General features: G+C 41.6%; 1 protein-coding gene across 14 annotated transcripts in view; it reads right to left on the bottom strand.

Moving 5' to 3' along the window:
* Window positions 1–14,237, bottom strand: part of LOC135243072 (calcium-activated potassium channel subunit alpha-1a) — a 166,514-nt gene that overhangs the window by 71,693 nt on the left and 80,584 nt on the right. For all 14 annotated transcript variants that reach the window (XM_064314577.1, XM_064314594.1, XM_064314689.1 and 11 more), the window contains exons 4-5: window positions 3,427–3,520; window positions 3,084–3,195 (exon numbers count right to left, since the gene is read on the bottom strand). In XM_064314577.1, coding sequence (XP_064170647.1) covers window positions 3,084–3,195; window positions 3,427–3,520 — 206 coding nt within the window. The remainder of the gene's footprint in view (window positions 1–3,083; window positions 3,196–3,426; window positions 3,521–14,237) is intronic.

Here is a 14,237-nt window from a genome sequence, read left to right as displayed (position 1 = left end):
ATTACTCAGGAGGAGTCTTAACTTTGTTAAGAAACCATTAATATGGTTCAGATATAGTTATCAGCAGAGGGGTCTGTGATAAAAATGTACAGCATGGAGGACAAGCCTGTTTTTTCAGAAACTTTAGGGGGTGTTAAGTGGACGGGGGCAAAGACTCATGTTCCAACAGTACTTTCCTCAGTTTCTTCATATGAGAAATTAAGAGAGAAGGAAGAGAGAGAGAAGCTATGTTTCGAACCTGTGGCTGCATTCCAAAGTGAAGCCCCTGATTAACACAGACAGCGATGCAAATCTGTGCACGTTGTAAGACATGATCAGAGCTACAGCCTATTCAGGTAAACGTGCAGGGGGCAGCAGCACTGCCGTTAGCCTGTCCTGAGAAGCACTTTGCAGCCTGAAGTGCTCTCTGACTGCGCTAATCCCCCAGCGTACAGGTGAGCAGAGTGTCGCTCGTGGCTCTCTCACTCACATACACCTGGAACAGAGCAGCTGTGAAATTCTCACCGCGTATAATGCAGAGTGTGGCTCATCCAATAACCCGCAGCAGAGTTAATCTCAGCAGGAACCAAGCCACCAAACCTGTGGTGCATCATTACCCCCCCCCCCCCCCCCCCCCACATGACTGTGTGGAGGGGACAGGGGTCTGTATGAGGTCACATGACTGTGTGGAGGGGACAGGGGTCTGTATGAGGTCACATGACTGTGTGGAGGGGACAGGGGTCTGTATGAGGTCACATGACTGTGCGGAGGGGACAGGGGTCTGTTAATCTGGGTCTGTATGAGGTCACATGACTGTGCGGAGGGGACAGGGGTCTGTTAATCTGGGTCTGTATGAGGTCACATGACTGTGCGGAGGGGACAGGGGGACAGGGGCTCTGAGCTACATTTAGCCAGAAACCAATCAGAAAATCCATTTAAACAATGGTGGGGGATTTCAGACGAATCTGTCTGTGACTAATTCCCACTTCAGCTAAAATCACAAATCTCTGTTTCTCATTTGCTAAGCTGATGGAGAGATTTAGAGACAGAGTCAGAGAATGTGCATGTGTGTGTGAATGTGTGTGCGTGCATGTGTGTGTATGTGCGTGCATGCGTGTTTGTGTGTCCATGTGTGAGTGCGTGTGTGCGAGTGTGTGCGTATGTGTGCGTGCGTGTATGCGTGTGTGTGTGTGTACACAGGACTGGGACTTAGAAGAGATTGATTGAAAGTGCAGGTGGATTAGGGTAATCACAGGTAATGTTCACACCAGGCACTAGGATGACCCCGGAGTGTAAATATAACAACAATATCGCAGAGTGCCACTAACGGGGAAAACGCACAAAAGCAACACGGCCTTCAAAAGAACAATGCAATCCCCATCTTTAACAGCACGAGCTGGGCCTGCCATTAAATGTCTGGCCCTTCTGTCAAGGTAACAAACAAACAATTTCCCCAAGATCATTTCCATGAGGACCACATTCATGTGGAATTCCACTGTCCTTTAATGAAAATCTAATTTAACCACCTACGTAGGTCTCCAATTCCGGTGACAGACGGGCTCGGGCTCGGGCTCTCCCAGAGCAGAGAGTCCCGGCCCTTTGTATAGCCCCTGGTGCGGGACCGTAGCTAACGCTTCCAGTCCATAGCACCGCGGCGAGCGGGAGCCATATGATGCTGTCGAACCGACACGCGCGTCAGTGTGCATAACCAAAGCTTTTTACGTCGCTGCTCCCGCCGGACCGAGCGACCGGGGCCGCCGCCCCTGATGTCGCACTACCGCCGCGCCCCATCAGCGCCACGGCCGGGGCTGATGCAGACAGAGAGTGACTGAAAATCGTTACAATCAGGAGAAGACACGGCTCAGACGCCACTGTCCTGCCACGACGGTACAGCACAAACCCATTAATGGAATCCCCGCGGGTAACACAGCAGAAACTCGCTCTTAGCCAGAGAGGAGCGCAGCCGTCGAACATCCGGAACATTCCGCGGCGCAATGCGTAGGGCACGCGATCAACAGGTGTGGCCAAGTCCGTTTTATGTTCATTTCAAATGACTACCATGGGGCGTTGCAGGTGCTCTTCGTAAACATGAACGTAAACGTGTTAAATGCTCCCTATACCACAATATTTCTGTTTTAAAACTATAATTTTGTGTTGTTATATTACACAAGAACGGAAAACAATCTTACAACAATGGAGCTAAATTCCTTAAAATGTTAATCACTGGCCCGAGCCACTTACAAAACAACGTACTTTTCTGAACAAGAAAACAACAGATATGATCACTGCGCCGCATAATAAAATCAGAAGCTCTGCAGCTTCTGGAAAGCCAACGGTAAACAAAGACTCCGCCGTCACGTGAACCTCATGCAGTCACGTGCCGCTGCTGAAGATCGGGGCCGGAGTCCAGCGTCTTCCCTTTCCACCGGGGCACTTAAGAACTTAATTAAATTATTTACCACCTTAAAAGAGACACTTAAGCCCTGCATTTATTTACTGACTGAATTAAACCGACCAACAGGTTTGAGGTTTTTAATCATATATAAAGAGCTGTAAGATCCGTCTCTCTGACTTTCTGCGGATGTTATATTTCACGCCTGAGTAGCCTATGCAAGTATCTGGCTCCACGCGCTCAAAAGCAAATAAATGAACGCAAAGAGATTAATTTCTCCTTTATTTTTTTAAGATTTAAGAAGTGGTCATAAAGATCTCTCACAAAGAGCAAACATTTACATTTACTGTAAATAAAATAAAATAAAAAGATATTCTTTTAATTTCAGTCGTTCTAAAACGCAGACAGCCAGGTTACAGATACATATTTTTAGCTTCTGTTAGTCACGCATTTCATAGCCACTAGGTGGCACCATAGTGTTTTTTCCAATATATAATTCCTTGTTAAAACAGCACATGAAACTTAAGATTTTTTTTTCTTTACACTTTCTGAGACTGTTAGTTGCCCGTTCAGACTGTCTACACAGAGTGACTAAGTGCCACACTGAAGGACAAGGGAACGCTGACTCACGCCCAAGGACACAAACTCACACAAACGGGCACAGATAATACTGAGGAGGAGGGGCACAGATAATACAGAGGAGGAGACTCACCGAGCCAGCTTCTGTTTAAATACACAGAAACAAACACCGGGGGGACCGTGAAGAAGTCCACCACGGAGTTTACCTCCAACCAGAACCACAGCTTATCATTGGCTGCGATGAACTGTAGAAAGAGAGGGAGCGTTTCACTCACAATGCAGTGCCGACATACAGTTAGGAGAGCTGGTTAAATTAACTGTCAATAGTCACCAGATTAACGTCTGGTATTGGAGGTTGTTGGTAGCAAAACTTTTAACAAATAAGTAAAAATTGGCCAAACATTACTTAGACCCATTTTCCATACGACATTTCTTAAAGCGAACCATGTGAGGAATCGTGGATTTTATGTACTTACCCGCAGACCAAAGTACAACAAGAAGAAGACGTTGAAAGCCATGTCAATCTGTAATGTGAAATCTTTGTAGAAATTCTGACAGGATTCAATGGGGCTATTGAAACAACAGGAGAAAAGATGTTTTAACATACAGTATATTTCATCATCTAAATACTGTACATTTTCTTCCACAATGAAACCAGGCACTTTACTTAATGTCTCACTAATAACCTGCATAGATGCATCCTTCATTCCTGGAAATGCTTTTTATGAAAAAAAAAAAACCTTTCAACTAAGAAACATTTCATAAGAGGTGCATTGTTATTATCAAGACCGTTTTCTGTAGGAAAAAAGGACATGCATAACTCATCATACAGGCAAGTTGTTTTAATACATTTGGATACCCCTGATTAACCCTTAAAGAACAGGCCCCAGAGTGCCAGGCCTCCGCTTTCATTACATATCTTTACCAGACAGGAATATGGAACAATATTTACAAAATCGAATGAGATGGGATGTAAGCAAGTTATTGTATTTCGAATTCTGTGCCCAAGATGAGAAGCTACCAATTTGAGATCCGATATTGAAGTGACACTTTCAATATCTGAAGCGTGAATAAAAGTTGTAATTATAAGGAGGAAGCAAGCCTGATTATCCACAGGGAGGGGGCAGTACTTTAAGGGTTAACTGAAGCATGCAGGGTATATGTTCATTGTCTTTGTTCAGGCAGCCATAGCAAATACTAGCATTTAGTGCAGTCCCATCCTTAATGCCCGTGCCTGGCACTAAGAATCACAATGGAAGAAATGTAATGACTTGGTAGATAACCACAATGGAACTGAAGAAAGCAGCTGACCCAGGCCTGCCAGAGTCTTCAAACGGTTTCCTGCTTTTACACCACAGGTCTTCAGGTGTGACAGACGCAGTGAAGGGCTCCACTATCAGGTCATTACACATGCAATTTGTTGACAAGCTTGCTGGCTTGAAGAAGCATTGCAACACACCCAGGTCCACGATACACCCAAGGATTTTTTTTTGCAAATGCACAAAAATGAAAATAATTAAACTGAAGGAATTCCCTGTATTACAAACATTTGGCAAAACACAGAGGTGTCACTGTAAGCACACGGGCAGCGTTTTTACGCCAAGATGCCCTGTTTTAGGAGGTTCCAAAAGTCCCCTTTTTTGTTTCCATAAATTTCAAATGGTCACCTAAAAGTGTCACAGGACACAAAAAGATATGGGCGAGGTACAGATTTCAGACAGGCCGATTATAATGCCTTCTTACATACTGTTAGATTTGAGACGTAAGACAAACAAAACTCATTTAGCACACACAGGTTCCATTTGCAGTACATTGCCAAATCGTAATACATTGACAGTTTAATTCAGCCAAATAAAATGACTGTGATAAAAAATGCTTCATTTATTTACCCTTCCATGGACCGAACTTAAACTCCTTATGCAGAAATGCGCATTGAAACAAGAACCTAAATGCTCAGAAATTTGATGAAATGTAAATATGCATTATGCGTGTTTTTAAACATTCATAAGTAAATGTACGTGAACTTACTGTGCTGGAGGATATTGTAAATGAATTGAAATTAGTTTACCTAGTGGCTTGTATTTGGAAGACAATGAAGGATATCAGACAATATTATCCCATACACTGCGGCAGATAATATACTTTCTCTTTTTCCAATATTGTATTTTTTGACAGAAACAACAGCAGCAACATCATGCTACACTGAAGCTATGATATAATATAATATCCTGTACATATTTATGAGGTGAGAGCAGCTTAAGAACAGAGCATGTGACATGAAAACAGTAAATGGCACATATAGCTGACAAAATTAAAATGTAGACATGCTGAAGCATCTACCAAGAAGAGCTTTCAAAAAAAAAAAAACTTTCTTGGAAATCAGACTGCAGACATCCAATATTCCTTTTTTCCCTCCACAAATTAAATAAAGACAGCAGGTTCTTCACAGTGTCTGCGTATGTCCTTCACTAATGGCAATGCTTTATTCAATTTGATGGTTGCAGACATTAACAACAATGTTCTGAGTGCTGGTCGAAGGGTGAGCACTTTTTAAAACAAGTTTAAGACACAAAGCAGGAGGCTGAACAGCCCCCATAGCGTTTTCAGTTTTGTGTCTGAAAAATGATTTTCTTCTGAATGGCGCTAGCACAAAAAGAATTCAGAGTATTCAATCAAACCTACTCATCTTGGAGCATTATGTGTGATTCATCTACTGGTGAAATTCACACTCGAGCATTTATGAAGTCCTTTCTAAGAGCTCATTTTGCATTTTCAAGATCAAATGGAAAGACAACAAACAGCCATTGGAACTTGTTGTGCAGTAGAGGCAAGTAGAGATAAGATGTATTCTTGAAGACATCAAATGCATATTTGCCGATCTGTGTATTGAATAAACAGTAGAAATCATGAATTTTACAGCCAAAGGAATGCTATGGAAAATATGTTTTACTTCTGTCTAAAGTTAAGCTGCTTCAGTATCCCAAGTAGCACTTGTTTGTCCCAAAAATCTTTGTACAGTCAGAAATGTTCACAACATGCAGTTGAGGAAGAAAGTGTAATATTGTGAGTTGTTAATAGTGCCCCGTGCAATGACATGGAATCCTTAACAGAGAATTGAACTTCCTGTTTGCAGTCCAATTTGTAATTAGGCATGCAAGACTATCAAGTGTGGAGTATATCAGCGTAACCAAAACCATATGATATTAACATAAATATTTCCAGTAAGAACACATGCGATATATAAGTTTGCTTCTAGAAGTCGGCATTAATAATGCATATTCAAATATAATTGCAAATTTTTAAAAGTCTATAGTCATCCATTTCATTTTTGATCTTATACATAATCCACACTGATAACACTTCCACAGGCTAGAAACGAATAGCAGCCTATTGCAATTGCAATGCATAACTTTTGTAAAAAAAACACTGATACATATACAATATACAGTACAATACATAGAGCAAATCACAAAAACTTCACAGATACCACAGAATACACGGATAGCATATTTATACAGTGCCCATGGAATTTCCCGGATGTAATCAGTTGATGTATATCGACTTCCTGTTTTCTCATGATGTATGCAGTCCTTCAGAACAGCCAACAGAAGCAACAGTAACAAGACGTGACAGGACAATAGATCGAAAAACGAAAACAGCATTCATTAAAAGGAAAATAAAAAAATACAAACAGCAATAGAAATGAAATGACTGCTATTGATTGGCGAAAACCTAGTTATTATTTATAAATTCTGATTCATTACTAATATGGGAGTAGGCACATCATGCTGTACACTTAATGGAAAACATAATTTATTAATATAGAGAGTGAGGATGAACTGAGATTGGCAGCAGCCCTTAAGTTCATCTAGGGCCCTGTTTCAAGAAGCAGGATTACTGAGTTAGCTGGATAACTGAGTTAGCAGGATCACTGAGTTAGCTGGATAACTAACGGGCTGAGTAAAACCCGGAAAGCTCCCGAATGTGGAACATGGACTGAAGCAAAAAGAGCCGTTCCGGGTTTTACTCAAAGCAGTTATCCAGCTAACTCAGTTATCCAGCTAACTCAGTAATCCTGCTAACTCAGTAATCCAGCTAACTCAGTAATCCTGCTTCGTGAAACACCCCCCAGTTTTCAGTTAAAATGTTGTGCATTACAAAAATAAACTTAATAAACTTTAAACATGTTTATGCATAAGAAAAATTGTGAAAACGCTACACCTTGCGAGAGCACACAACCATCTGGCCATTAAAGAAAAACGGCAAAAACAGCATTTTTAATTAACAGAAAGAAAGGGATCTACCAGCACAGAGCCATTTATTTCCATGTCTTCTGGGGTGGAAGTAAGTGTGTGTCTGATCATGTGGTGGATTTTTAATGTGCTGTAATGTACTTTCATTTATTAAAGGTATACACTAAATTAAAAATAAAAATGATGTTACATTCAGTTGGACAGACTACATTTATAGACAGTACTGGTAGTTTAAAACTGTATAATAAAACTACACTATTATTCCAAAGCCAGTCCTAACATTCTTATTTCTTTATAGAAGAGGACAGGGACCTTCCTCTCCAATATGTCTTCCTCAATCTGAGATGATGGACACTAAATCAGTATACAGTTTTGATATTATTAAAAATCTACCAGTTAGTGTATTACCCACCTTTTAAATGAACCCTTAAAATGATATCAATTTATGTTCATGCTAATCATCAACATCTAATTATATCCATGCTAATAAACAAACAAAATAGAAACAAACTGTAGTTCCTGATTCTCACTTAAATCAACACAACGTTGATTGTAAGTAGAATATAGAAAGGAAATAAAAAATTAAGCCAAGATGAAATGTGATATTCTTCTGACACACATAAGACAGCTTTATATTTATGTTTTGTGTCTCGCTGTGGAATTTTGCAGAAAATTCCCACACAAAACATATTCGTGAACATAATAGGCCAACCGAGAAATCAGGTGTAGCACCGGTCAGTTCAGTTCTGTCAAATAACGAAAATGCTCGCTTCTGCATTTTGGTTCGTATTATATTTGACGAATGACGGCAAATATAATGCTAATGCTAGTTCCGTTTGAGCATGTTCTCCGCTTGGTTAAAAAAAAAACGTAGAGGAGAGTTTCGGAAAGGGTGATCTCAAACAAAACAGTTTCACATTCTGTAATCGACGCATGCATAATCATTCACTGCGCAAGACATGAGCTCGGTTAGCCGTATTAGCAGGCGGAGGCGATGCGGTCAGTGTTGATGGGTAACAGGAAGTTGAGAGGGCATGCAACTGGTCCGTGGCTTGGCTGCCATGCAGTAAAAACCTACATCAACGAGCCTGCGGTATGTCCCCTGGGCAAGCGATGGCGTGAAACAGGGCCTGGTTAATACATCAATGATAGATTTGGGCCAAAACACTACTGCTATAAAAAGAATGATTTAGCACCTGCTAGGAATCTGGACAAATAAGAGGGAGTGGAGGGACTAAAATATCCTTAACATTTTTTGTCTTCATATTTGAGGTGCTTTTCTCGGTATAATGGCGTGTCACTTTTTTTGCAAAGACCACCGTAATGAGGTAGAGGTTTTGTCAGTGTCCCTCTTAGACCGTCATACATTATGCAGAAATCTCCTCCATCTTACCTCTTATATTAAAAGCACTCACATCATGCACTGTAAGGCAGTGTATTAAATTACTATCCTCAGAAGGCACAGATCACCAGGATAATCATAGCATAAATCCAAGTATCTATTGATTCTCACAAAATGAAATTCTGACCAATGCTATTAGCATATTTCACTTTTTATTCAGTCAAGAGGGAAAGAAAACACTGAAATATTGCTTATGAATATTTACAGTTGCAATGCACAATGCACATGACTCAAATATACTACATGAATCAACAACATACACTTGTGCAGTAACATAAATACTGTACTTTGACTGGTTCATCCAGTAAACACAAAAAAATATGTTTCCTGTTTGCAGACATTAATGGTACAGTATACTACACAGCTAATACATAACTTCTGCCATCATAAGATAGCCCTCTTCTGTTATTCCATCTTAGTAATGTGACTAGAGAGACAGCCCTGAAAAGAATCAAGTCACTCTGCTGGATGAGTAATTTAAAACAAGACTGACTGTGGATGCCTTGTGTACTGATGAGGGAGGGCAGCACCGCTGATTTCAAAGCCAGATGAACAGGCTGGTACTGTGTACAGCTTTAATCATCAGTGCTAGAGGGTGAGTAGGGTGTGTGGCGAGGTTTCAGTCAAACAAATTAAACACTTTATCCTGGAAGAAAGTCAAAAACTGCTGGGCGCTAGAAGAAAAATAAAACATAAGCAAAGCTTTCTTCCCGAACTAGAGAGCCATCGGTGTATAAGAAAAATAGCACAATGTGTGAAATTCTCCATTCCAAATAAAGCACTTTCATCTCACAAACGTTTAATGACCAGAATCCAGTGACATTCCGATTCAGAAGAAAAGAGATGCAGCAAGAGTTTAGCCATGATCAGTCCAAATAAATGCAAGAGTTTTACTTGTTACAGCCAACACTTAATAATGTTCCTCATCGGCTTTCTTTGGGAAGTCATGGCTCGTTCACGGAGACCTGATCAATTTACATTCCCAGGTCCTCCAGAATGTTCCAGTCTAGAACATTCTGAAAAATGGAAACACTAATCACGAGGGAAAGGTCTCCATTTCACAATTTTGGCACACAAAAATGTGGCGCCCAAGAACAATCTAGAATGAGTATGAATGGCTGGGAACCTCCTCAGACTTTGTGTGGGTCCGCAACAATTTACTAAGCCCTAAAAATGCATAAGAGGAATGTTCTGGAGGAGGCAATAGCTTAGTCTTCAGGCATAATAAAATCCCCTGCTCTAGACTAAGTGCTGCCAGCGAATACCAGTCCACAGGAGACATCTTTATTTAGGACTCCTGACTGCTGGGTTGCATCACATTACCAAATGAAAAGCCAAGAGCAATCCTGAGAAAAAGTTTTTTTTAAAAAGTTATTAAAAATGACCCCTTTAAACTGCGGCTGCCCTACTCTGAATAGCTTTTCAAATTTCGTATTGCCTGAGGCAAAATGGCCGACCCACCTTCACTCGGGAAAGGAAGATGGATGTGTCACTGACACAAAGTTTTCCAGACAATTTGAAATTTCCCAGTGATGCTAACAGCAGTCCATGCCAGACAGTTATTGGCTCATAATACTGATTTTCATGCCGCGGCCTACACAGAACTCTGTACAATGCCATTGGTTAAACCTGCACACATGACCTGTTTAACCGGGTTTGCAGTACAAAGACTGTAATAATCATAGTGTTCATTTCAGCGTGAAATCAATGCTAACAGAGTATACTTTAATCTGACAGAGAATGTGTGCTTTGCCTCATATAAACTCATGTTTTCATTCAAGTAATGCATTCATATGAACTTTTTACTTTTTATGGGTAAGAAAGCATGCGGGTGAACCAGTATAATTATCTGTCAGACCAACAGTGTTTTTGAAGCTTATTACATGAAGTTAAGAATTTTATTATACTTATTAGTGCAGAATAATTTTTGAAAATGGAGAAGGAGACAGATTTATGCTTCTTGGGATTTTCTTCTTAAACATGAGGGAGAGATTAAAGAAACTTCTATGAGCCTTTTTTTCTTCCTTTGGGTTTTTGTTGAGTTTGGTTGTTTTGTATCATAAAAACGAATAATAAAATGCATCGTAAAAAATGAATAATAAAATGTTTGATGCTTAAGAAAAGGCTGGGTTCGGGACCTGCATGTGCTCCCGGTCTCGCAACAGAAAAAGGCGATAATGAGGATTATCCCCCAACTCATTAACATCAGAGAAAGTGTTAGGCAAGGCGGTTAAGAGCCACATCGGCGCAGGGGCGGGCCGCGGGCGTGGCTGAGGCCATGGCGGGCGGGGCGGGGCGGGCTGAGGCCGTGGCGCTGGCTTCCTGCTGAAGCTCAGCGCTTTAATAATGCAGCGGAGGAAGAGGCCGCGCGGGACGAGGGGCATTAACACATCCGGCTGTAGCGAGCTCGTCAGGGCGCTGTGGGACCGCTCACGGAGAGAGCGCGGCCGCGCCGGTGGGCAGGGGAGGCAACAGAAGTGCAACCGTGAGCGCCGGGGCCAGCCACACCCCGGAAAGGGGCTTCTGGGCCTCATTACTGACCGCACCGCCCAACCCCACCCCACTGGCCAGGTTCACACTGTTACTAGCTGCTAAATGCACTGATAAATGTTTTTTCTTTCCCCCATTCAACTTACAGGATGCAGGCAACGATAAACAGGGGCGCTGGTCTAAACCAGCAGAGATTCCCATACCCATACTCGCTGCTAATGCACACGGCCTAATTTACAGGCCCGGCCACTTCCTGCCCCATAATGACTGATGGTGACAGACAGGAACCGGGCGCCTTCCTGCTCCTCCACGCATCGCCTGACCCAATGCATTATGGAGATTAAACCATCTCATCCATGCGATGGGATTTTCCGGCCGATGCGATGTACAGAAAGCCTCAGCAGTGCCCTGCTAACCTGACGGATTTACCTGTGAAATGAACAGGGGGTCAGGAAGCAGTGATCCGCACGTGGACACAAAAAAACGCCACTTGGTTCCGGTAAATTAAAACCTCAGACACAGTGCATTTTTCGTGAAGAATGAACAGCAGTGGAAACCAAGCCTGCTCCTGGTCTTTCATTCCAACCCTGATCTGGCACACCTGATTCTACTCATTCATATTGGCCATAGTACAGTGAGCGGTTGAGATTCTGCATTAAATTAGTGTCCGTTTCAGCCTATATCTGATTAAAATTCATTTGAAAATGCAGATAAATTGAAAATTTAATTAAGCACATTAAGCTAACGGTAGCTTGCATGTGAATTAGGTGTTGAAACCCTGAGCGCTATCTCTGAGTGCCAGACCAGTCATCTGTACTTGGGCGCCAAACACCCACCAAACTTGTGTTCTGGAATTAGGCAATCCCCCCCCACCCCCCACCCCCCACCCCCACCACCCCGCTGCCAAAATAAATAAAAAATATTCTGAATACAGTCAAATCATGTTTATAGAAATAGCTATTCTGCACAGTGACAGAACATTCAATAATGTCTCTCCCACAGACTCCATTTTAAATATGAATTATACTACAGGCCCATGTAATAAATGTGAGACACACAAGTCATAAAAGATGACACGCCTCAGTTTCATCAATAGAGAAGCAGATACTATGCTCTGAGTAATGCCGTGTATCCGACTCCCAGCCCTACAGCGCTAACCCTCTAATGACGCATGAATCCTCATTGAAGTTCTATTACATTTCATCGCCTAAATTCCGCCATGCGGATGAATGCAGATGAATACAAACGCCCTTCCAGCGAGAGCTTCTACCCAGAAAGCCGAGTATATCAGGGTGAGCGTATCGCGGGCGAAACTGAGAGGAGATGGACTTCCATAAAAGAGCTGCTATTTCCTCCCAGACCCCAAGCGTCAAAACACCATTTCACAGCTCTCTGCGTTGTGCTTAATCAGCAACGCACGCCAAAGGTGTTCACAGCCCTGTACATGATCTACGCTATCTGCTAACAATATGCTCAATGAAAAAATAAATACCACAGAAAAAAAAATCTAGAGTGCCTCTCGGTTACAGCTGATCATCAGAATGACTAACCTGAAGCCCACTAATGCCAGCGAAACGGAAAGCCTTTGTGTAGAACACAAAATACAATCACACGTAACAAACATATTTCAAAGTCAACAGGTGGACGTCACATTTTTGAGAGAAAGCAATGACATTATTTTCTAGATATATTCTGATTTGATTTAATAAAAACTGCCCTGACTTCACTAACAAAATCAAACATGGCAGCCATATCAGTCCATGCATTAATATCGATGAATCTATGAAAAGCATTCTCCAGTCCGCAATCATACTGTAGATTTAGTTAAAGCATCAACTGCAGGTGAAATTAAAAATAAAAAACACAGTGTGAATAACGGCCAAGCCAGCTTTGCACTTCAGTCTTGGGTTCATCATCCATCCTGTTTTTCTCCAAATATAAAAAAATACATAAATAAAAATAGAGAACTGGGTAATAAAGCTAAAAAATAGCTCATGCAAATCTTACCTTGATGGACTAAAATATGTATTTATGACGCATGAATGGAAAAAGAACCAGGAATAGAAATTCTTTTTAGCTTTTAAATATAGTTGCTGCTGTCAAATGACCTATGGAGCCAAAATGGTGTGAATATTTCTCATGAATGGATTCATTTCACAGGATGGTGACTTTTTTCCATACTTAAAAAAAAATGCACCAGAGGACAAGTCAGGCATCATTAAAATGATATATGAACAATGAAATATATCACCATACAATATTTAAGCAGTGAATTAGGTCATTTATCTTCATTTCTCTGCATAAACATTTTATGTGGTCATTAGAGACAGTGGTGATGAGGTCACATGACCTCCCAGGTTGGGGTTAACTCTGAACACAAACCTGCAGTCTAGGGCAGGGCGAGAAGCATCATCGTGAAACATTTCTGTACGTGTTAGCATGTTACACAGACGTCCTAATACCCACGTATTACACCATCTGAGGTTGGTTACATATGAATACAGTCAAGCCATTGGAGAAATTTGAGTTTCAGGTGTCCATTTTGAAAAAGATGTTACATTCTGACAGTGTCTCAGGCGATTTCAACAGAAGAAAATAAAAAAGGGACATTCTGTTTTTACCCTGGGCTGCACAGTATGTGGTGAAATGATAAAAAGGAGCACGCGTTATATTGTTTACACTTTGCACACGCCATTGCAATTTAATAGGCACAACCCCTTACAGCAGACTTGCACGAATGCACACTGTTTTTAATTTTTTGATATCACTGGGGAGAAAAAACAAAACAAAACAAACAACACAACAAAAAGCATCCTCAGCAGCCACCCACAGGGTTTCCCATTTCACATGGGAACGTGGGTGTACTGCTGACACGGTAAAAACCCACGGGATGCACAGTTCAGGGGGAACTGACCACCGGTCAGAGAGAGAGAGAGAGAGAGGGAGAGAGAGAGAGAGAGAGAGAGAGAGAGAGGGAGGAAAGAAAGACAGAGAGAGAGAGAGAGGAAAGAAAGAGAGAGAGAGAGAGAGAGAGAGAGAGAGAAGAAAGAAAGAGAGGAAAGAAAGACAGAGAGAGAGAGAGAGGAAAGAAAGAAAGAGAGAGAGAGAGAGGAAAGAGGGAGAGGAGGGTGACAAAACCAAA

The sequence above is a fragment of the Anguilla rostrata genome, chromosome 2 (assembly GCF_018555375.3).
Source record: "Anguilla rostrata isolate EN2019 chromosome 2, ASM1855537v3, whole genome shotgun sequence".
Classification (NCBI taxonomy): Eukaryota; Metazoa; Chordata; class Actinopteri; order Anguilliformes; family Anguillidae; genus Anguilla; species Anguilla rostrata.
The sequence above is the reverse complement of the archived record's forward strand: the minus strand, read 5'-3'. Positions and strand labels throughout refer to the sequence as shown.